This window comes from Ursus americanus, chromosome 6, assembly GCF_024610735.1.
Source record: "Ursus americanus isolate L20-20 chromosome 6, mUrsAme1.1.p, whole genome shotgun sequence".
NCBI lineage: Eukaryota > Metazoa > Chordata > Mammalia > Carnivora > Ursidae > Ursus > Ursus americanus.
This window is the reverse complement of record NC_142132.1, coordinates 62864155-62890033: the sequence shown is the minus strand read 5'-3', so window position 1 is coordinate 62890033 and position 25879 is coordinate 62864155. Positions and strand designations below refer to the sequence as shown.

At 39.8% G+C, this 25879-nt stretch overlaps 1 protein-coding gene across 6 annotated transcripts in view; it reads right to left on the bottom strand.

Moving 5' to 3' along the window:
* ANK3 (ankyrin 3) overlaps positions 1–21753 on the bottom strand; it is a 349011-nt gene extending 327258 nt beyond the window's left edge. Inside the window, exon 1 of one of the 6 annotated variants that reach the window (XM_087863095.1) lies at positions 319–21753. In XM_087863095.1, the coding sequence (XP_087719221.1) occupies positions 319–432 (114 nt within the window). In that variant the 5' untranslated portion in view covers positions 433–21753. The remainder of the gene's footprint in view (positions 1–318) is intronic. The other 5 variants (XM_087863094.1, XM_087863096.1, XM_087863091.1 and 2 more) reach the window with 5 other exon arrangements.
* Between the last annotated feature and the right edge of the window lie 4126 nt (positions 21754–25879).

The following is a 25879-nucleotide window of genomic DNA, read 5'->3' as shown; positions in this document are numbered from 1 at the left end:
CGGGGCTGGGAAGAAAGTACTTTGAACTCCCTTGCAACACCTTTCTGTGTCATGCCCGCACGCCCCAGCCTCGGCGAGGCAGGAGCGCACCTTCCGCACCTTCCGCATCAGCCCTGCAGTCACCCCCACACAGGAGAAAATCTGCCCTGGCCTCGCCCGTCCTGTGGCCGTGCCCGGCCGGTGGGTTTTATCATCTGTTCCCAATTTATCCCCTACACAGCACGTAAACATAGCCCTTCATGCCTCTAAGAGACGCCAGGAGGAGATTAAAACAAAAAAGCATCCAGGCAAGATCTATGCTCTGGCGGAGACCACTACCTTTTTCTTCCGATCCCGGGACCGTTTGCGGTGTTTCCTTTTCTTCTCAGTCTCTTCTTCAGCATTGATTTCTAAATCCCTGGTTTTCTTTAATTGTGAGGCTGCATGAGCCATAATGCATTTAAAAAGATCTTCTCAAGCGCGCAGGGCTTCCTCGGCTAAGGTGATCTGCTCAGGCACCTTCAGCCAGGCTTACAGCAGCATTCCAATCACTGGAGAGGAACCTTTGACCAGAAGCAGGAAGGCATGCAAAATGCAAAAAAAGATGCTGTAGAAGCTGGAGCGCTTAAAAACCCAAAAGACGGTTTCCAGACTTCATCCTACACCTTCCTGCACCTGAACCTTTACACGAGAGTGCAGCCATCGTAATGCATTTATCGTAGTGAAAAAGACAGCTGGGACAGAGGAAGCTGTATTATGGCTGGATCCCCTGCCACCAGCTGGAAGTGTCTAAGTGATTCCTCGGAAGGGGGAATGCTGCAAAGGATGCTTCTCTGAAGGGAAAAAATCCAGAGTCACCACACATGCAGGAGCGAAAATCCAGCACTAATTCTGAAAACCTATTTTAGAATCCTTCGGAAAAAAGACAGGGCTGCAATTTATACATCACCACTAGTTCTGCACAGAGCATAATTTAACCCGTAATAGAATGGAGCCGTTCCGACTTGAGTTTAACTGCTGATGGTGACAAAACACATAAAATAAGATTTCACAAAATGCACTAAATTTTGCTATGGAGATCCTGACTGCATGGCGGGGAAAACAATGCATGCATTGCTGGTCTCAACAGTGCGTCCTTTATGCTGAACTATCGGCCAAAATGCATTTTGTGGGAGAGGACTACAGAAGGGCCTGTTGTCTTTTAAAAACAACATGCTGATTGCAACACATCATACAGAAAGATGTGAGCATGTTGGTGTATGGAACAGATGCCCGATTCAGAGGAGTTCCCCAGGACTCTCCTCTCATGTGGTCCACGGGTCGGAGAATGGGCAATCTGTGCAGCAATCAGGGTTTCAGAGACACTGAGATGGAGTTCTGGCTTTCATGTGAGGGTTTGCTTCAATCACCTTACTATTTTTGCCACCTGAGTCCTCGCTGACTGCAGCCTCTGAATATTCATGATGTGAAGTGAAGCAGCAGCAGCTCTCCGGGCCTGCTGGGGTGGCTTCTGTCAGGATGCTCACACCGGAAGAAACGGACTCAGTAAGGAACCATGTATACACACATGGGATTCACACGGTTTTAGCAAGAAATGGCTGAATGGTAGACTGGACCTAAAACACTTGAGCCCGGGTAGGAAACCCTAAATGCATCAGAAAAATGAGCAGGGCGGGGGGGGAGATGATGCTCCATTGAAAAGACTTAGTATGCGTAGTTCCAATACCACGAGACCACGTGCTTCTTCCAATACAAGAAGTCCGTAACTTCAGAGACTGGTCCTTTTGGCTTTGTAGGACCGTCAGCTAACGTGTGCGAAAGCAGAAGCAAGAAAGCCAAAGGCGCCACGTGAAGAGTTGCTGGGGTTCTCTGGAGCTGCTGTTCACCTGCTTCATAAAGAACTTCTAGTGTGAACTCCTGCAAACAATATCCACTCACTACGCTTTGGACTTGGAGATCAAAGATCTTCCTCCCCGTCCCCTTGTAGGGGGCTGGACCCCCTTGTAGGGGGCGGGCAGTGATAGGCCTTGGGAAGGGAAAGATGCTGGGCCCACGGCTTTCCGGCCCTACTGTGAGTGGACGGCACACTCCTCCGGGCCTCACTGCGAACTACTTGAAAACCACGTGGGTCAAACCATCCCCAGGGGCCTACTGTGTGCGCTGAAGCTCATGTGCTGCTTCCCCACACAAATTATCTTCAGGCAGAAAGAGTTCTGGGAAGGTTCCGCACTGCCTACCAAACCGTCATCTGACAAAACAGAGGAGAAAATGGAGGGGAATTAAATGCAACACAGATCCAAAAGTGATAAACCACATTTGGATCTTAGTAATAAAAATACGTGGTTTTTCTACCAGAATAAGTTTTTTTATTGTAATAGGAATAGGTGGGATGGAGAAAAAAAATAAAAATTAAAACTTTTGTACAGTCTCTCCTTATATAAATTATCCTGTACTTTTGAGGAAAATTCATATGATTTCTTTTCCTTATTTTCAGAAAGTTGAAGAGAACAGCCAGCTAAAGAACTGGCTGGTTTCCCACCGGCTCCTGGACCTTTTTTTCTTTCTTTACAGACACTAAGGATACTTCAAAATATATTTATAAGTGTCCTTGATCACAGTAACCTCTTTGTCTGAGGCTGGCAAAGCTATACTTTCCCATTGATCTCTATCAGCCAAAGCATAGTTGGAAATTAGGAAAACAGGCCACAGGTATTTTTCAAAACTAGAATAATTCTTGGTTTCCCCAAAAGTACTCAGAAGTTGGGAATCCATCACACCTTTCATGTCGCCACAACATAAATTTTTTTGTTATGTTGGATTTTGCAGTATCCTCGTAGTGCTTAACCCATCAAAAATAAATTCTAAGGCCTGGCTTGTTTAGATTTTCTTTCTTACAGAAAATGCAGGCTTTTGTCCTCCATTTCTAAGCCAGAAGAACTTTTAACAGCAATACCACCAAGGACGGCAGCCCTGTGGGTCTGCGATTTTGATTGTTATACTACTAAAGTCCTAGGTCTTTTCTCCCTGCCCAGCCTGCACCCTGACAGGTAATTCTCCAGCTTCCTGTGTACTCACTCTCAATACAAAGGCACTCACGCATGATAGCCACAAATACTAGGTTTCTTCCTCCCAAATTGAATTGGCAGTTCTATCAATAATTCTAGAAAGCAAGCTATTTATAAGAGCTGAAAATGAAACATGAAAAGAAGTTTTAAAAACTTGATTCTCTGGTTGAAGATTCATAAGCCTTTTCTACTTAAGTCTCAAGAGTTTGCTCTCTTCTGCGGGGTTACAGAATGAGTATGAATCTTCCAAGTAAAACAGATGGGCAGCCGGTACAAGAGTGTGTCTCTGAGCAGGGTGGCCGGTCTCCGAGAGCAGGAAGGAGATGCAAGGTTCAGTGGCATCAATTATCACCGCAACCTCTCCAGTCCCACTCCCTGACATTGGCCACGAGAGTATACTGGATGGGACTCGCACAGGATGGGGATGGCCTGGGCATGGAACACCAAAGCTGTTGAGAGTTAAAGAAAGACTCATGCTTAAGCCACTTCTCGCCAGGGAAGCGGGGGAGGGGAATCTGTTCTGGTTTTAACAACAGTTTCAGCTACAGGAATTCCTAAAGCGTCTTTTCAAAAATAAAGTAAAAGTGATCCTTCAAACTTATTAGCTTCAGAAATCTTTCTTTGAGTATGTCCTGTAGGAAAAGCAATTATAATCAACAAAACAGTGGAGGCATTTGGCAGAACTGAAGGCAGGTATCCTGGAGCCCAGGTTGATGTCCCTGACTGTTCTTACAGAAGGCAGCTTGGCTGAGCAATTTGAAAACCAGCATCCTGCAGCAAGGAGGAGTCCTGGTCTTTTCCTTGCTTGGACCTTGGTTACCAGAACTTAGTCAAAAAGTGACTCCCGTTAAAACTTTCCTTATGATTCTGCCCAAAATAATTCCTGATTTCTTACCAGAAGTGACAAATTTTATTTAGAGGATGTCCTATCTGTTCATTACAGCAGAAAACTAGTACAAAAAAGTAAAAATCATTTTCTAGCTTGGCAGCTGGAATAATGTCTACAATTTCTAATCTAGGAATCAAAAATCTGTGACTGAATATACCACTGAAAACAAAACCAAGTCAACTCATTAGGATGTTTTACAGACTTCAGACGCCACTGAGGGGAACTCTTCTTCACAGTTCAAGCTTACACCTTGCCAGGATTTTGAGACAAACTCTGATTATTACTTCAGCCACTTGACTCCTCTTTGGTTGTCATTCTATATTGTGTCTCCACATTGGTGAGCTGAGTGGACACACGAACAGTGTATGTGATTTCTATGAAGAGGATACTGTCTCATGGTCATTTTGAAGTTATAATTATTGTGCACTTTGAAAAAAATATTACACAGTGATGTAGAGAAGGGGAAGATGGAGAGTGTATATAAAAATGGAGGATGGGAAACAGAAAGAAAAAAAAAAAAAAAGGAAAAGTTCCCATCTGCCAGGGAGGCTGTACCTTCCCAAACCTACCGTGTGCTCTCGGTAATAGCAAAGTGTGTTTTGATGGAATGAAAACTATTCGTGCTGCACCCACTTCAGTTTTCTCAGAAGCAGAGCAGCCTCACCGTAAGAGTCAAAATATTTTTCCTTCACAAAGAAAAATGGATCCATCGTCATTTCATTAATTTTGGCATCCTACATAAAGATGATGTCAAGAGACCTTAAGCAGGTTCTGAACGACGTGGGGAAGAAGAAAACAAGCACTAAACCTGTCAATGGTTATAAATGACAAAAAAAGCACCCTGGGAAATTCTCAACTCAGAGTCACATATTCTTCTTCATTTTCAGATGAGACACATGAAGCGATTAAAAGAAAAAAGAAAAGGAAAAATAAAAAAAACGACTAGCCGGACCACGCTGAAAGATTGGTGGTCCTTCCCACACCCTCGTAGGGGTGGCACCTTCGGACACGAGTGCTGGCCTTGGGCCCATCTGTCTTCATGCTCCGTCTGCCCTTCGTCCCTGGAGTGGATGGTCTGTCCAACTCGCTGGCCTGACCTCAGTGCTGCGGAGCCAGCTGGCCCCGGGCTGCCAGCTGCCTCCGCCACCTCACACGTGCGGTGGGGACAGGCACACAGAGACGGCTTCCCCAAGTTCTCTGCACCATGGCCACACTGGCCAGCAGGGAGGAGGGCATCCCTCGTTCTGCACAGACGACGCCCGCGAGCACATCCCTGGGCTCTCTCTGACTGGAGCAGACTGGCGGAGGCTGGCACAGTGCTGAGCAGTGGGCAAACGAAGTGCACTGAACAAGCCACTTCCTCTCTAGGCCCCTGTTCTCATAGAAGGAGGCGGCTGGACCAAAGGACTTCAAACCCTCCCTTTCACCAACCCGAAATGCTAGGATTTGAAGTGACAGGAGGTTGTGGGTGTTTGGAAATAAAGGGAGATGTAGAGGGAAGATGTATTGAAGAAGAGTTTGTGATCTGTGCTGGTCCATCCACCAGCCCTATTTGGCGGCTGGGCACTGAAATGTGACCATTAAGTCTGGAGAACCGAGTTTTAAATTTAACATACTCAGTTCAGATACTGGAACACACTGCAGCATGTTTGGAACAATCTGGATATGAGAATCTACTTCTCCAACTTTAAATTTTATTGGAAAAATATAGATCAAATATTTCCAATAATTTAGCATCTAAATTAAGACATAAAATAACACTGGACTGCAAGACTTAATATGAGAAAAAGCAATGCAAAATTTCTCAGTAATAACTATATATGTTGAGTCATGTTGAAATGGAACTCTTTTGGTTATATTCAGCTAAATAAAATATATTAAAATAAATTTAACTTTTTAAGAAGATCTTTAAATGTGGCTATTAGAAATTTGAAATTATACGTGTGGCTCACGCTACAGTGGTTGTCTATATAAAGAGCTTATATTAACAAAAAGAGCCTAATTTGCCAGACACGATCTTCCCAAAGGTGGATATTTCTGCAAACGAGCATGAGAAAACACTCAGCAGTCAGTCATTATGCTTTCTGTTTGAAAACGCACAGCAGAAAAAGGTAGTATGCTCCCAGGTGCTTGTGCTTAAAGAACTATTCATGCACTCGTGGACTTGCCCATTCACCTACTGGTCACTGTGTTCAGCACCTGGGACATACAGGGGGAATGGGACTTAGTTCCTGCTCTCAAGTAATCGATGGGAGAGAGAAAGAAGTCACCCAGCAACCCCAGCACATGTACAGATGTTATGGAAGCAGAGCCAGGTGTCCACAACAGAGCACAGACATCAGCACTTAGAAGACTGCTATCTTGGTCACGTACGATGTCTCTTGCCACCATCCACAGAACTTAGAATTTCACAATTTGATCCCTCACACTCTCGACCACAGCCAACAGCTAGCGCACTGAACAGATCACGTGGAATCCCCTTTTCTGTCCAGGCCCTGGCGATATCAACGCTGAGTAAGACAGAGGAGGCCCCACTCTCTGCAGCTTCCATTCTTGTGAGTATGGGACAGGGGAGTCGACAAGCACACGAAGCCATGAAGAAGATCATTTCGGATAGTAACACGTGTTGTGAAGAAAATAAAGCCGTATGGCCAAATTGAAAGTGACTAGATGGGGAACAACTGTTCGTGGACTCTGCTTCTTTCCATCTTGGACTCTCCAGGAAAAATAAATCAAGATGGTGAAGAGATGAATGAGTCCTCCACTCTATTAAGGGAGTGATTCCCCAAAACAGCCCTCCTACACTAAGACACTGATTGTGGTGGCTGATGGCAAATGTGAGTGCTTTCTCAAGTAATGTGCTCAATTCAAATATAAGTATTACTAAAGATAAACAATAGATATATCTTTGTATCACTTATCTCCTACATTATCTGGATAATCATAGTTTCTATCACCTTCTATTAACTTATGGTTTAATAACTATTCCAATAAGACTGATGGAGTATGTCCATTCTGTAATAGAATAAATTTTCCTATGCATCTTGTGGAGATAAATCTTGTTTCATAGCCAAACATAACATATTCTAGGAAAGGATATTCTTTAGATATTTCACTAAACCCTTGTTATTTAATGTTTATACATAAACATATTTGAAGTGGCCCAAAGGAAAGATAACGCAGACAAGCAAGGAGGGCAAACAGCTCTTACCCCCAACTTCGCTACACAGAGCTGTAAGACCTTAGACAAGTCCCTTATCCTCCTTCAGGAGTCCCATATCTGTAAAGGGAAAGGCATTCTGAAGTCTTTCTCCCAGCATACACACTCTGATGCCAATCACAATCACAACAAGGATGCAATGACTGATTTACGTGTGCCTCTACTGTGGTGTGTTCTGGTCAAGATGTAAGGAAAGTAAGTCTGCTTCAAAACATTTCTTTGAAGACAACAGTAAAAGTCAAAGGTATGAAGGAGACGGGATTTGAAAATTCAGGAATCTGCTGGCCTACTCAGTGATCATTTGCTAACACTCTATACGAGGGATGGAGAGGCACACATGAGAAAGCAAAAGTTCCTATTTTTAGAAAATTTTTCGTTGACTCATGAGGCCATATACAGTGGCCGAGGGTAGTACTGTAAACGACTAAGCACTATGCCAGCTGTTGTGAAGGAAATCAGTCAAATATTCACACTATAACTCACGTCATCATTCATTTATTATCATACCGTGGACCATATCAATCATGCAGAGATTTCTACCTGACAAAAGAGAAAAAAAAAATCTACTTTCTTGGATCTGGCACTGACTTACTGCCGTAGAAAGAGCTACATGCAAAGTTTATAGCCTTTTCCTCTTGTAAAATGGAAATAACAGCGTCTGCTTCTTACTAGCATGCTTCGATAGCTAATGTTTATGAAAGAATACGATCAACACAGGAGACAAAAACAGTATATGTAAGCACAAGGCATCATCGAGTTAGGGCTGTCACACAGTTGTTCCAAGTGCATTTAGGATTTGTCCTCTTCCTACCTGTCCTACACCTTGGTAAGTCTTGGTAGGGTTTCCCTCGCATGCTGCTTCAGAAGGCCAATTATAAATTAGACTAATTAAACTTTCTGTTGTATGTTCCACAACTTTGTACCTTTTTACCTGCCCTTCTATTATATCATGTTAAGATATAATTACAAGGGTTAGTAAAGTTTGAAAAAAAAAATAGATTCATAAATACAGAGAACTGGTATGGTGGTGGCCACAGGGGAGAAGGGGGGGATGGATAAAATAGGTGAAGGGGGTTAAGAGGTACAAACTTCCAGTTATAAAATAAATAAGTCACAGGGATGAAAAGTGCAGCACAGGGAATATAATCAATAATATGGTAATAACTTTGTATGGTAACAGACGGTAACTAGGCTTATGGTGAGCGCTTTGTAATGTATATACAATTGGCCGTTGAACAACATGGGGGTCAGGGGTGCCATCTCCCTGCACAGTAGAAAATCTACCTGTAACTTCTGGCTCTCTCAAAACTTACCCACTAACAGCCTCCTATTGACTGGAAGCCCTACCAATAACCTAGACTGTTGCTTAACACATATTTTGTATATGTATTATGTACTGTATTTAATAATGAAGTAAGCTAGAGAAAAAGTGTGAAGAAAATCATAAGAAAAAGTACATTTACAGTACTGAACTGTATTTATCAAACGAAGTCTGTGTGTGTGAGGACCCATGCAGTTCAAACCCATGTGGTTCAAGGGTCGACTGCAATGGCGGAATCACTATGTTGCACACCCAAAGCTAATAGAACACTGTCATGGCAACTGTACTTCAATTTTTAAAAAGTAAAGCTTGAATATTCAAAATATTCTGTTTGGGATATAAGGTTATATGTTTGAAAAAAATAAGTTATGAGGCTCTTTTTAAAAAGATAAAAGTTGAAAACAATTTTCTTATCCTATTCCAATTTCTCTTTTTTTTAAAAAAAAGGGGGCAGGGTAGAGGATACATCTTTTCAAATACTATGAGGTGTATGTGGCTTTATCCAGGCAGATTTCATCCTACTCGTTTTTTGTATTTTCTAAGGTAGGGGTCAGCAAACATTTTCATAAAAGGCCAGATAGTAAATATTTTGGGCTCCGCAGGCCAGATGGTCTCTGTTGTAGTTACTCAACTTTGCTGTTGTAACGCAAAAGCAGCCAGAGACCACACATAAACACGCGAATCCGGCTAGGATCCAATAAAACTTTATTTATGGATACTGTAATTGGAATTTCACATAATTTTCACATGCCATCAAGGATGACTCTTCTTTTGATTTGTTTTCAACCATTTAAACAGGTAAATACTATTCTTAGCTGGTAGGTGATTCAAAAACAAGGCTGGATTTGGCCCAAGGCCCACAGTTTGCTGACCCCTCTTCTGAGGCATCACATTGCTGGCCACATACTGTTCTGAGGGTTTCTGAAAAAAAAAAGAGTGAATGGACACTACTGTCCAAACCTGATGCTTGGAATATGTGTATACACATGTATACATGTGTGACTGTGTGTATATTTGCAAAAATACCCATGAGAATCTACCTTTTGTATTTGAGTCATGGAAAGACAAATTACTATTGGCTTTTCTGTCTCATGTACAGACAAGTCACATTTCTTTATTAATTCATTCATCGACAAATTTGGTACCTCCCTTACTGAAGTAGCATCATCCTACACATGTATTTATGACACCCAAACTCAACGAGTGCTCAGTAGTATGAGAGTAAGAGAACAATTTTAAGTAGAACAACTGATCCTACATGTAGTTCCACTTGAGGAGCAATTGCCCGGGAGTGAGCCATCGATGGGACCAAAACCACAATATTCTGTATGCATAGGCCATGTGGTTCACTATCTGCATTCTATTTCCTCCCCCGGGTGGGGGCAGGGTGGAGGAAGTTTGATGTTTTATTTGTAATTTACTATTATATTCTATGTATTTGCTACCAACGGACTTCAACTTCTTTGTAGAGGCACAGGAATAAAAAATATTTACAGAGTATCTGCCATATTTGTAATACTCTACTAAAACCTAATAGAAAATTAAAGAGAAAATGCGCAACTTTGTGTTTTTAATATCAGAATCATGATTACAGACGTACATGTTTCTTTTTGGCATTATTACATTAAAGGAACTAAACTTGGACATTTGTCAATGGTTAATGAATGGTGTGATTTTCAAACAATTAGCTGGCAAAGATGTGGACACTATGGGAGACAAGCTTAGAGCTACGACGTCCAAGGACTTCTATCTGCACGGAGAGTGGATTGTCCTTTAAGAAACTTAGGATAGGTCTGTTCCTCTTCTTCCAGCCCCAGCCTCCTCCTTCACCCCAACACATACACTCAACTGTTTTTCAGAGAAAGGGAAAGGCCAGATGGTTTTGGGGATTAGCAACGAGGAAAGGCCCAAGTTTCACCTCACGGTTGTTATTAAATTCTAGTGTGGATTGGCAGGGATACAGAATTCAGGCCATCTGAGAGCTCTTGGGGAGTCTTGGTCCGTTTCCTAATGAGCAGGTGTTGACATGGAAAAAGCTGCCTATACAACAGCGCTGCAGGCACGGAGCCGCTATGGTTCCCGAGGTGTGCGGAATCTTCCCCAGCACTTCCTCCCACCCGAGAAACCGTGCACTCAACTCTACACCCGGATGTGTTCGGGGCCTTCCCACAGCATACCAAATAACACGTATCAATAACATTTTTCGAACTGTGGTCTATCCTGCAGAGGTGGTGATTTCACAACATTTGGCCTTGCTTTATAAATTCTCTCCAGCATGTATTTAATTTAAATCTAATTTAATTTGGGTCCCACAAAATTTCAATACCCCCTTGTAGACATGCTTGTGCATTACAGATTGCACGCTGCATTAACTATTTCATAGATGGAAATTGGTTTCAATAATCTAGTCAATGAAAATAAAATATACATCGAAATCTTCAATATAGAGTTTTTTGTTTTGTAGCCACTTTACTAAAATCCAGTGAAGTTTAGCCAATCAGTGGTAATAGTGGGATTTACTAAATAGAAATACCACTTTGCTAGAGACGTGAAATGTGTTTTAACTTGTCAGGGAGCTGATCAGTTATACTGGAAAGAAAAGCACAGAATTATGGCTAGCAGTTTAACACGGACCCAATACCTGCATCTATTTTTAACTGTGATTTTCCAGCCAACTGAATTTTTTTAAAGACTTGGGAAGCCATGAATATTGACTTATAAGAAAGGAATATGAATGCTGATTCTGCTTCCGACCAAAATGTTTGGAAGTCATTTTCATAATGGTGATGTTTTAAAAGGAAAACATGATGCTTATAAAATTTCCCCTATCTTTATGAGTACTTGTTAATGTTAACAGCAAAAACAAAAATCCTACAGTAACTACTACATTTCATGATGCCATGTTCTACCAGGGCAGCAATAAAACCAGTCTTTCGCATTAGTAGATCATCTCGAGTTTTCGGTAACTATAGATTTTGTAAAGCTCAACAGATCTTATTACACAGAGAGTAGCAATTAAAAATACAAATAATTATGTTAATTGTAGCTGTGTAGGGCCTTTTAAAAGTCATTTTTTATTTATCTTTCATGTCATGGATTAAAAATGGATTTCAAATCATGGATTAAAAACAGGAAAATAATCATATTGCATTACCTCATTTCTGTTAGAATGGCTATTATCAAAAAGACAAGAAATAACCAGTGTTGGCAAGGGTGTGGAGAAAAAGGAGCCCTTGTGCATTGTTGGTGGGAATGTAAATTGGTGTAGACACTGTGGAAAACAATATGGAGGTTCCTCAAAAAATTAAAAATAGAATTACCATATGATCCAAGGACGCCACTATTGGGTATTTATCCAAAGAAAACAAAAACACAAATTCAAAAAGATACATCCACCCCTATATTTACTACCATTGTTTGTAATGGCCAAAATAAGGAAGCATCCTTTGCATCCACTGATAGATGAATGGATAAAGAAGCTGTAGTATATACATATATATATGTATGTGCCCATGTATACACACACATACACGATGGAATACTACTGTCATAAACAAGAATGAGATCTTGGCATTTGTGACAACATGGGTGGATCTAGAAGGTATTATGCTAAGTGAAATAAGTCAAAGACAAATATTATACAATTTCACTTACACATGAAATCTAAAAACAAAACAAAACCCCCAAACGAATAAATATACAAAAGCAGAAAAAAGACCCATAAATACAGAGAACTGATGGCTGTCAGAGGGGAGAAGGGTGGGAAATGATGGGTAAAACAGATAAAGGAGATTAAGAGTACACTTAATGGGGAAAAAACAACAACAACACTGAAAACAGAACTACCAAATGACTCGCAATTCCCTTTCAGGGTATATATCTGAAGGAAACAAAATCACTATCTTGAAAAGATATCTACACCCCATGCTTCCTTTACAATAGTCAAGACATGGAAACAACCTAAGTGTCTACAGACAGACAAATGAATAAAAAACTGTTACACACACACACACACACACACACACACACACACACAGAGGAAGATGATTCAGTCATGAAAAGGAAAATAATTCTGCCATTTGTGACAACATGGATGGACCTTGAGGGCATTATGCTAAGTGAAGTAAGTCAGATAGAGAAAGACAAATACTGTTATGATCTTAATTACATGCAGAATTTAAAAAAAACCAAACTCACAGATACAAAGAGGGGATGGGTGAAACTGGTGAAGGTGGTCAAAAGGTACAAACCTCCAGTTATAAGATAAATAAATTCTGGGGATATAATGTATAGCGTGGTGACTAAAGTTACAATAGTGTATCATATACTTGAAACTGGCAAAGAGAGTAGATCTTAAAAGTTCTCAACACAAGGAAAAGAGTTTGTAGGTGATGGATGTTAACTAAACTTATTGTAGTAATCATTCTGTAATACATACATATATCCAATCATCATGTTGTATGCCTAAAACTACTACAATGCTGTATGTCAATTATCTCAATAAAACTGCAAAAAGTCATATTGCCATCATTCAGAAATAACCACCATTAACATTTTTGTTATGTGTTCTTTTTTATGCCTGCAAGTATTTACATATAAGTATCTCATCAAAAATATAATCCCACAAATAGCTTCATAATCTACTTTTAAATATGTTATATATCAACTATATACAACGAACACCCATACAGGTCACTAAATGCTCTTCTATAACTTCCAAATGGTTTGATAGTATTTCATGTGATGAATCCACCATATTTAAAAAAAACGACCCCCTTCCATCAGACATTTAGATCACGTCCAATTTTTCCATGAGAAAAACAATGCTATCAATGATCACTCTTTTCATCGGATGAGTTCACACATACGTAAGTAATGTAGGCTAAATTTCCAGAGCTGGATTTCCAAAAAGGTGAAATGAATGTGATTTAACAGCAAGATGTAAATATATGCTTACAGATTGGTAGAATTAAACTGTACTTCCATTATCACATGCCCAACTCTATTTACATTTTTTGCGTCCTAGAATTGTTCTACTGACAGACAAGACTAGAAACATACAGAAATATATTACCTATGTTAAGGTAAACTGCTTACCTTTCATATTACCTACAGTTTATCCACAGTTGAGAATTATCTAACACGTAACCCATTTTTAAGCTCAAATCAACATATTAACAATAATTTTCCCCAGTGTGACATTTTGAATTCTTAAAGTGCTTTGGACCAAAAATAGCTTGAAATGATACTGGTTTGGGGTTGTGCAGATAACCAAAATGTATAATTATGTATAAAACAAAAGGTATAAGCAATCACAATTTTCCTAAGTATTAATGGGAGAATAGGTGTTGCTTTTGATTAGACATCAAAGAACTTGCTGTTCTATAAATTCCAGAAAGATGCATGAAGATTGTTGTATCACTATACTGATAAGACAACTATTTACACAAAATTGCCAACTTCATGACAATCTGCCCATAACCAGTATACCATAATATGTGATAGATTGCAAAAATGGTGCTAATACTCCCCTGCCCCACATCCACAGTCATTTGGAATTGGTGGTAAAGTCTGTTTTTCAACCTCGTAAATCTGGGTTTCTCTTGTGACTTAATTTGGTCAAAAAAAAAAAAAACGTGGATAAAAAGCAATTCTGCCATATCCCAAGACGAGGCCTCAAGAGAACTTGCACATTTCTACTCTGTCTAGGAACACTGCTGAGCCGCTATGTGAATAAGCCTGGCTTAGCCTGGTAGATGATGAGAGACATGTGGCCCATTACCCACATTTCCCAGCCAACAGCCACCCAAACCACAGAAGCAGAGCTACCTAGCAGACTGGCAGCTGGTCAAAGACCCTCTGTGAACCTGCCTGAGCTCTGAGAACTTCCTAGGTGATCCTAGCCCACATGGCCTACTCATAGATAAATAAATGGTTACTATTTTAATTTACTAATTTTGGGATGACTTGTTATGCATCACAAGTAATTGATACCAAAAAGTCAGAGAATGCAATTTACAAATACTATGAGTAAATACCAGGGGCTAGATGCTCAAAGATAAATGAATATTATGAATAACTTTATGTCAATAAATTGAAAATTTAGATGAAGTGGACAAATTCCTCAAAAAAATTACAGCTTACTAAAACTGACAGAAGATGAAAAGGAAAATCTTTAGAGGCCTTTTTTTTTTTTAAGAAACTAAAATCATCCTACAATAGAAACTCCACACCCATATGGTTTCACTGATGAGTTTTATTAAATTTTTAGGAAAGAAATTTCAATATTACACCAACTCCTGAAAATCTGAACAGACCAATAACTAGTAACAAAACTGAATCAGAAATTTAAAAACTCTCAACAAACAAAAGCCCAAGACCAAATGGATTCACAAGCGAGTTCTACCAAATATTTAAAGAAGAATTAATACCTATGCTCCTCAAACTATTCCAAGAAACAGAAGAGGAAAGAAAGCTTTCAAGTACATTCTACAAGGCCAGCATTACCCTGATAAAACAGACACTACAAAAGAGAGAAAGAGAACTACAGGCCAATATCCTTGATAAACATAGATGCAAAAATCCTCCACAAACTATAAACAAACTGCGTCCAATAATACATTAAAAAGATCATTCACCATGATCAAATGGAATTTATTCCGGGGATGCAAGGATGGTGCAATATTCACAAATCGACATGGAACACCGTATCAACACGGTGAAGGGTAAAAATCACATGGTCATTTCAATAGAAGCAGAAAAAGCATCTGACAAAATTCAACATCCATTCATAACAAAAACTCTCAACAAAGTGGGTTCAAAGGAAACATACCTCAATATAATAAAGGTCATATATTAATAAACTCACAGCTGACATCATACTCAATGGAGAAAACCTGAAAGCTTTTCTAAGAACAGTAACAAGACACTCTCACCACTTTTATTCAACATAGTACTGGAAGTTGTAGCACAGTAATCAGATAAGAAAAATAAATAAAAGGCATCCAAACTGGTAAGGAAGAAGTTAAACTATCACTATTTGCAGGTGACATGATACTATACATAGCAAACCCTAAAGACTTGACCAAAGAACAATTAGAAGTAATAAATGAATTCAGTAAAGTTGCAGGATACAAAATACATGGAAATTGGCTGCATTTCTATACACTAATAATGAAGTGGCAAAAAAAGAAATAAAAAAAAAATTCCATTTACAATTGCACCAAAAAGAATAAAATATCTAGGAATAAACTTAACCAAGGCGGTGAAAGACCTGTGCTCTGAAAACTATAAAACAATAATAAAAAAAAATTGAAGATGTCACAAACAAATGGAGGGATATTCCATGCTCATGCATTGAAAGGGTTAATATTGTTACAATGTCCATACTACTCAAAGCAATCTGCAAATTCAATGCAATCTCTATCTTAATACCAACATCATTTTTCACAGAACTAAGATAAATAATCCTAAAATTTGTGTGGAACCACGAAGACCTCCAATAGCCAAAGCAATCTTGGGAAAGAAGAACAAAGCTGGAAGCACCACAATTCCAGATTTCAAGATATACTACAAAGCTGTAGTAATCAAAACAGCACGGTACTGGCATAAAAATAGACATGTTGGTCAGTGGGACAGAGAACCCAGAAATAAACCCAATTAATCTATGACAAAAGAGACAATAATATTCATGGGGAAGATAGTCTCTTCAATAAATGGTACTGGGAAAACTGGACAACTATGTGCAAAAGAATGAAACTGGACCAGTTTCTTACACCACACACAAAAATAAACTCAAGATGGATTAGAGACCTGAAACCATAAAACTCCTAGAAGACAGTAGAGGCAATAGTCTCTTTGACACTGGCCTTAGCAACATTCTTCTAGATAGGTCTCCTCAGGCAAGGGAAACAAAAGCAAAAATAAATTATTGGGACTACACTAAAATAAAAAGCTTTTGCACAATGAAGGAAACCATCACGAAAATGAAAAGGCAACCTAGTGAAAGGAAGATGATATTCACAAGTAGTATGTCGAATAAGGAGTTAATATCCAAAATATATAAAAAACTTATACAACTCAACACCAAAAAAAAAAACCCCAAATAATCCAATTTAAAAAGTGGGCAGAGAACCTGAATAGACATTTTTCCAAAGAAGACATCCAGATAGTCAACAAACACATGAAAAGAAGCTCAACGTCACTCATAATCAAGGAAATGCACATCAAAAATACTATGACATATCACCCTACATGTGTCAGGATGATCAAAAAGACAAGAAATAATAAGTGCTGGCAAGGATGTGGAGAAAAAGGAACCCTCGTACACTGCTGGTAGGAATGTAAGTTGGTACAGCCACTGTGGAAAACAGTATGAGATTCCTCAAAAAATTAAAAACAGAACTACCATATGACCCAGTAATTCCACTACTGGGTATTTACTCAAATACTACAAAAACAGTGATTCAAAAAAATATATGCACCCCTATGGTTACTGTGGCATTATTTACAATAGCTAAGATATGGAAGCAATTCAAGTGTCCATCAATAGATGAATGAAGAAGATGTAAGATATACACAAATACACAAACACACACACACCTACTTCTAGGGCATTACGCTAAGTGAAATAAGTCAGACAGAGAAAGACAAATACCATATGGCTTATATATATTCCATTGATATAATATATATTATATATTCCACTTATATGTGGAATCTAATCAAGAAATCAAGTGAGTAAACAAACAAAAAGCAGAAACAGACCCATAAAAACAGAGAATTGACAATTGCCAGAGGGGAAGGGAGTCAGGGGATGGTTGAAATGGGTGAAGGGGAGTGGGAGATACAGGCTTTCAGTTACGGAATGAACAAGACATGGGGATAAAACGTACAGCACAGGTTATATAGTCAATGCTATTGTAATCGTGTTGTACGGTAACAGGTGGGAGCTATGATGAACACAGCATAATGTACAGACTTACTCAATCACTATGTTATACTCCTGACACTAATGTAACACTGCGCATCAACTATATTTCAACAAATATACATATATACCACACCAAGTCTTTCAGAAAATAGAGGTAGAGACACTTAAACTCATTTTATGAGGCCAGCATAATCTTCATACCAAAGTCTAACAAAGAAATTAACAAAATGATCTCTCTCATCAAGATACATGCAAACTTGATTTAACCTTCATAAAAGTCAATGAAGACAATGCATCACAACAGTCAATAAAGAAAAAAAGTCAGATGATTATTTCAACAAAAGCAGACAATTCATCTGACAAAATTAAACCCTTATATTTTTTAAAAATCCACCAAATTAGAAATTAGAAGAAAATTTTCTCAATATGATAAAAAAAAGTCTATGAAAGACCTACAAAAGCTATTATTATACATAATGATAAAATATTGAATGCTTTCCTACTAATAGTAAGAACAAAGTAAGCAAGTTCACTCTTACCACTTCTATTCAACATCATACAGGAAATCTTAGCCAGTATAAAAAGTCAAAGAAAAGAAATAAAGTCATAAAGATGGGAAAGGAAGAGTAAAATGGACTCTTCTCACAGATGACATGATTGTTTCCACAGAATGATCCTTAGGAATTTACAAAACAATTCCTAGAATTAGTAAGTGACTTTAGCTTTGTTTTAGAATATAAGATCTACATACAAAAATCAACTGTGTTTTACATGATAGCTGCAAAAAAATGGAAAATAGAATTCAAGAAAAGAAAGAAAAAAGAAAAATCCTACTTTTGAAAGCATCAAAAATCACTAAATACTTCAGAATAATTTTTTTAAAGTAATCGCTACACTCCACATGGGGTGTGAACACACAACCCCAAGATCAAGAGTCACATGCTCCATTGACCGAGCCAGCCATGGACCGAGCTCCATTATTCCGAGCCCCTACTTAGGAATAAATTTAAAATGCAAGACCTCCACATTTAAACTATACTGAAATCCCTGCTGAGAGAAATTGAAGGAGATCTAGATAAATGTAGAGATATAACACACTCATGGGTTAGAGGCCCCAACATTGTTAAAATGTCCATTTTCCTCAGATCTACCGACTCAATGAATTCCCAATCACAATTTCACCAGTTTTTTTTAATAAACAAGCTTATTCAAAAATTTGTAATAGAATAAAAAGGACCTAAAACATCCAAAGCAATCTCAAAAAATAGAAAAACAAAGTTGGAAGACTTATCCTACTACTTTAAGATTTATCATAAAACCACAATAATCAAGAGAGTATGGTACTGGTGTTAAGGTAGACAGATAGATCAATGGAACAGAAATAGACCTACACTTACATCTTTGATTTATTTATAACAAAGGTACAAAGCAATTCAATTGAGAGAAGAAAGTCTTTTGAACAAATTGTGCAGAACTGCATATCCATATGGATAATAATGAACCTCTATTTCCACTTCACACTATACACTAGAAGTAACTTAACTTTACCAGATACTTATAAATGGCCAACACATAAAAGGCTGCTTATCATTATTAGGTATCAGGGCAATACAAATTAAATCCACCATGAGATACCAAATACCATCCAACTGGAAAGGGTAAAGTTAAAAAGATGGACACAAACCAAATGTTGGCAAGAATGTGAAACCACCAGAACTCTAATACATTGTCGGAGGATGGAAGAAAGGGGGTGAAATGGTACAATTACTTTGGCAGTTTCTTATAAAACCACACTATGACTCAACAATTTCATTCCCAGAAGTATACACAAGAGATAAGAAAGCATATGTTCACAAAAGACTTGTACAATAATGTTCAAGTATGAATAATTATGTATTCATAATAACTCAAAACCAGGGACAGCCCAGGTGTGGATCAACAGATGAATGAATAAACAAACTGGGGCATTCATTCAATTCATATTACTCAGCAACAAAAAGCAACCAACCACTGCTATACCTAACAACACACAGAATCTCAAACACATTATGCCGAGTGAGAAAGATCAGAACAGTGGTTGCCTGTTGGGAGTGGGGTGAGATGGGAAATGACTGAGAAGGGGCATAAGGGAATGTTCTGGGGTGATCATAATGTTTTATATACCTCAACAAGAGTCCCTTGCAAAAATTCATTATAGGGTACACTTAAGTTTGTGCATTCCAGAGTATGTACATTTTACCTTAAAAAAAAAAAAAAGTAAACACATATTGATTGCCAGTTAACTAAACTGGTGTGCACACCTTACTTCAACACACATAAGAAATAAGATGGAATAATGGGTGGATAGAGAGACTGGTAGACAGATACATAGGTAATAAAACAAATACTGAAAAATGTTAATTGTGGACTCTAGGTGGTGGGACTATGGGCATTCGTTGTACAGTTCTTTCAACTTTTTTGTATATTTGAAAATTCTCTTAATAGCATGCTGGGAAAAAAAACTAAAACTGATACTACAAGGTAGACAGACCACTTTTGTTTCTATACAATTTTCATATACAAGAGATTACTTTCTTACAACTCTGTAAATGCAGACGAGGCTGGCATCAACTGTGTTTTACAACTGAAGATACTGCCTCATCAGGGACCTTGCCCAAAGTGTCAGGGTACTAAACAGGAAACTAGTAGTTCTAGGGAACATCAGACTTTTTCATAAAGGGCCAGACAGCAGGTACCTTAGGCCATACAGTCATGGCCACAACTACTGCACCCTATTTTTTGTAGTATGAAAGCAGCTAGAGATAATTTGTAAATAAATGGACATGGCTGTGTTCCAATAAAACTTCATTTACAAAAAAACAGGCAGGGGCCAGGTTTGGCCCATGACTTATAGTTTGCTGATCCCTAGATGATAATCCAGGTTTTTTCACTATAGAATTTATAGAAAAGGATTGATTTTAGAGTCAGACTGACCTTGTTTCATATACCCCTGGGATTATTTTGATACTTCAATTAGGTAACTAGCATAGTACCTGTTTTAAAGCAGATACTTAATAATTTTTTTCATTACCTTGTCTTTTCTCATTTGCTATTTTTGCCAGCATACTTCATGTCCTGGATGAATTACAGCAAGAAAAACAAGCTACTTAATGTTGTTTAATCAACCACAGTAGACTTTTTGTTCAGTAAATCTCTAAACGGTTGCACTGTAAATGGAAACGCATGATTGTTCCTCCATTTTCTAAGCTAACTTTCAGAAAGAAATTCACTGAGTGCCCTCCAGGTTTTCTACTCTGTTACACCACATGGAGGTCTCAGCCACTCTCGCCCATTCTATACGTACATAAAGAATTGTTAAAGCCATGCTTTCTCTCAGGACACTTCTCTAACCTGCCTGACTCCACTTACTCCCTGATGCCAAGCTGTGTGTCCCTCATGCCCAAAATCCCACTGAAAACTGAACTTCTCCTCAAGCGTGTGGTGCCTCCACACTCTTATCTTTGGCTTCCCTCCAAACACCTTGAAGCAACTGAGGCAGCAAAATGTTAATAATTCAAATTTATTCCCCTCTACAGAATTATGAGGATGCAAATTACCCAACCATCTCTTACTCAATATGTCACTGGGCAAAGTTGCAAGGGTATAGCCAAACATTAGGTTACAAGAGAAGAGATTTCTTCCACTTTCTCTAAAGGCTTCCTAAATAATACCACAATAATTACATACCCATTAAATAAGCATTTATTATGTGCCAGACACTCTGATAACGTTCTATTCCTTCATTCACGTATTCATTAGTGTGTATGAAATACTCACCATGGGGCAGGATTTACATAAATTATCTAACACATTTACAGCGAAGTCAGGTAAGGTAGGTGTTATTATTCCTGTTTTACAAACTGAGTAAACTGAGGCTAAAGAGTATTTACTTTCCCAGTGCCCCTTGGCTGGGGAGTGGCAGAGCTACAATCTAGCAGAGAACTCGTTTTCTGGAGACTAACAAATATTGGGAGTGCGTATCTGAAGTCGCTTGTTTCATGTGTCTCCGTATTGCTTTGCCCTTTTCCAGCATATCTGTCCTGTCTCTGTAAGGGCCGGGTCCAGGAGGCTCACTCCCTAGGACCGCCCCCATCCCTCCCACGCTGCTCTTCGTGCAGTGCAAGATCAATAACTTTTGTTGCTTCTTACCCTCAGCCCCCACCACCATCTGTTCAGGCAATTCATTTCCCAGCACAACCCCTGCAGCATTTTTTTTTTTTTTTACTTTATTCCCAGCTTCTCTAGAACTAATCTGCGGAAGGCAAGAGAATCAGGGACTCCCCCTCTTATGAAACAGTCCCTCAACTTCGAACTTGGCCTTTCCACTTCAGCCATCAGCTGTGCGGCTCAGACCCGGCAGGGCTCTGGAGGAGTGGCTAAAAAGGAACGAAGGCATCAGCCTGTAAGCTCCTTCCGAGAAGAAAGTGCGATCTGGTGAGACGTCTCCTCCCAGTGCGTAAGTAGAACACGTCAGTCGCTGGGGCTGATGGTGACGCATTCCTCCCATCGCTGGGGCTTCTTTTTCTTCCCATTTTTCCCTCCAGCCAGGCTTTTGCACTAACTCAGATCCTTCTGGGCAGACTCCACCTTCTCAGATGTGCTTCTGAGATCAGCTAATAACACTGGGTGCATTAACTAATTAGCAACAGTAAGGAGTTCAGAAAACAAACAGGCACGGAGCAATGCTATTATTATGTGGCTTTTGCCTGACACTGTTGTCCTCATTAAGCAGGCAGCGATGTCAATATATCTACGAAGGAAGGCAAAGTAAAATCCTTACTGCAATCTGCCAGCTGGGTTCAAATTCCTTTTTCCTGAAATTAGACATCGCTACAGCTGCGGGGAGCACTGCAGCTGATTTCTCCCCCCTGTTTTTTCAGTTTGATTTTTTTTTTTTTTTAAGACTCTTCTTCACTCCTGTGGCCATGTAGCCTCATTTTGCATTGCTTGAGAGTTAAGTTTATGAGACTTGGCAAATAGCAACTTCTCCAGTTCTAGAAAGACCAAGAGAAAACCATCGTATGATTTTAACCTTTCTCATCAATTGGGATGCACAGTTCCTTTTTGAAATGAACTGACCGCAAATATCCCTCATATATCACATTGTAGGTAACACTGGCCAACTTGTGTGCTACTTGCTAAAAACAACTGAGTTCTCTTCTGATTAAGTAAAAGATGAATACAGAAGGGCCTTGTCTGATTTACTTGCCATTGGTCCTTTCCTTCTTCCCCCCTCGCTCCTGCTCTCTCCATCTATCTGACCTCTTCCCTTGGATGTCTTCAACTCAACAATGTCCAAAAGTAAACACATGATGTGCCCCCCGCCCCCGCCCAGCTGGTGTACCACTGTTTCTTAGCTAAGTGAAGGGCACCAGCATCCATAAGACGGAAGCTTCTCTCACCAGCCTTTCATCATGGGCCACATGCTCGGACCCCCACCTCCCTCTCAGCGTCATCTTGCACGTGGTCCAGCCACTCTGGTCTGCCAGGCCTTTCTGTCGCCCTCCTACGTCCACCCTTCAGCTGGATGATGCCTCCTCATCCCTCAGGGGTCAGGATATGGGAAGATAACCTGAAGTTCCGTATTCTTGACATCCTTCCAAGTAAGCTCCTTCCACTGCCGGTTTCAGAGCATCACACACCTCCCTTTGAAGGACTAGGCAGACCTGCAACTTGCCATTTTGTGTGTGTGATTATCTGATCAACGTCCAACGTCCTCACACCAGGTTGTAAACTCCAACAGAAGGGGCAATGTGTGTTTTTTTCACAACTGTATTCCACAGAGCTTAGAGTACTTGACACTTAATAAGAGGCCCTGACTAAATATTTGTTGGAAGGAAGGCAGGGAAGGAGGACAGAAAGGGAAAAACAAAAACCCTTTTTTTGAATATCGAACTTTGTTTGGTACAGCAGACACAGCCCAGTGATTCTCCACACAATGTCCGTTCTCCGGTCAGCCGCATACCTTGACTTCCTTTCCCAGCCTCCCTGCAGCTACATGAAGCACTGTCACCGACACTGGAAAGGGACGCACACTGATGTGACATATGGCACCTCAAAGCCTGGCCCCTAAAAACTTCCACACCACCTTTGTCCCTCTCCCTCCGTTCGTCTCTCCTAATGGCTGTTGACCAGTTACCAGGGATCCACTAAAGGACTCCAAGGGCCTGGGAGAAATGGAGCTCCAAACCGAAAGGGGCCTAGTCTCCGAATAACTGCAGAGTCCCTCCCCCCAGCCACACTGGACGGTGATGTGAACCAGAAATAAACTTTTACTGGGTCAAATTTAGGGGTTGTTTTAGCCATTAGACTACGCCACCTTGCAGAGTTGGGAAAAGACAAGATAAAGCAGTTATACCCTCTGTGAATTTTCTTACACAGACTTCTAACCTGGAAAAGAGAAACAGTAATGCTATGTTTATGGTTCAAAGGTAAATAGGCTTCAATCTGAAAAATACAACTGGTGAACAGTAACTGTACTTTCTGGTCATGGCATCCTCAACAGAAATGCTAAGCTTCTCTGTGCCGGAGAAAGTCACTGGGCTGTTAAGGATGCCCTCTGCTTTCTCGCTGGTTCTTGTGTGTGGAACGAAAAGCAGCCCTTCTAATAGAGCAGTCTTGGGGAGAAAGGGCCAGTTTGGAGGGTCTGCCTTGAACACTCAGGAAGGGTGGGCATGGGGGACCCCAGAAGACAGCCGGACCCCAGTTGGGGGAGGGGCACCTGGGTGCCAGCCTTTCCAACCTTGGTAAGTCTGAACACAAATGAATTCAGAAGTGGAAGTTGCTAAGAGAATAGTTCTAACAGTTCTTGTCGGGAGAAAAAAAAATTGTTTTTAACTATACGAGCTGATGGATGTTAACTGAACTTGTGGCAAACATTTCATAATATATTCATACGTCAAATCATGTTGTACACCTTAAACAAATACAAAGTTATGTCAATTACAGCTAAACTAAACTGAAGAGAAGAAAAGAGACACCATGGGGTACTAGAGACAGGGCCAGACTCCAGATCCAGACTGTCTGGGCTTGATTCCCAGAGCGACCACTTCCTAGAACAATGGCCACAGACAAGGGACCTAACCTCTCTGTGCCTCAGTTTTCACACTTCTAAAATGTAGAAATGAGGACAAAGAAGAAACTACTCGTGAGGTTCTTATGGAGATGAGTTAATATTTGTGAAGCATTTATTTCAGTAAGTACTGTGTTCAAAAAAAAAAAAAAAAAAGACTGAGAGACCTGGGCAATTAATCTCAGCTGTGTACTGTCTCCTTTTAATGGGTCCCACAATTTTGCTTAAAGAGAAACTACTTTTGAATCTCTAAACGGCTTCTAAGCACCAGAGAAGACCCAAGAGAGAAAAGAGCCTGAAAAATGACACTGGTGAGAAGGCACGTGAGGGGGGCGACTCCTCTGGCTGCTAGTTAGGAAGCACCTGGAGAGATTACTGCAGCCACCAGACCGATGAACCGTGCAAGTGTTAAAAATCTCACTGCCGGTTACTACCCAGCTATTGGGGAGGTTAATCCAGAACAGCTCCCCAAACACCGGCGCTGTCCACCCTTCTCCCCATGGTGTCCCCATTGCTGATGACGGCACCCAGCACACAGAAAATGTGCAATAAAGATGCACCTTTCTAATGACAACAAGACTTTCTATTTAGGATTCTGATTATTTTAACGTGCATGTATTATTTCCTCTGTAATGTCACTTGAGGACAGATTCCATACCTCATTTATCTTTTATTCCCAGCCAGCACAGTATCTTGTACCCAACAGAGACTCAATAAAAAAGTGAAAGAATTAATGAATCAATAAAAGGATGGATAACTAAGTGTACTCATTAATCATCTTTCTCCCCAATGTGGGGAACAGTAAAATCTGAGTTTACAAAACTGACATGTGAAGCAGAAAATAATGACCGCCTTTCGATGGTACTAATTTCAGCCCTTCTGTAAGGGGATTATAGCAACTCTAGCCACTCCTTTCTCATTAACGTTTTATGACCTTGAAGGAAGACTTTATTTTGGCCAATTTAGTAGAAAGGATATTGAGTTCATAAAAGAAGTCTATTTCCTCTTGTGATGTTGTGCCACGTGGCACACAAGTGACGAATTTGTGACATGTGAAAGCGATGGCTTCCATGCTGCTCTCTCAGTACCTGTTACGCTGCCCTGCCGAGGGTCTCAGGTGAAACTTTACAGAAACGAGTTTTGAAGAGATACAAATAAAATCTTTATTACACTGACAAATTTCTCACCATAGTCATGAAGTAATATCTCTTCTCTATGGAGACAATATAAAAATCTGTTAAGACCCATCACTTGAATTCCAAAATAGTATCATTTACCATGAAATATCCCATTAACTTCCGGGAAATCTAGAAGGTTCTGCAAAATGAAATAAGCATCTAATCGTCCAAAAGTATAAAAGCA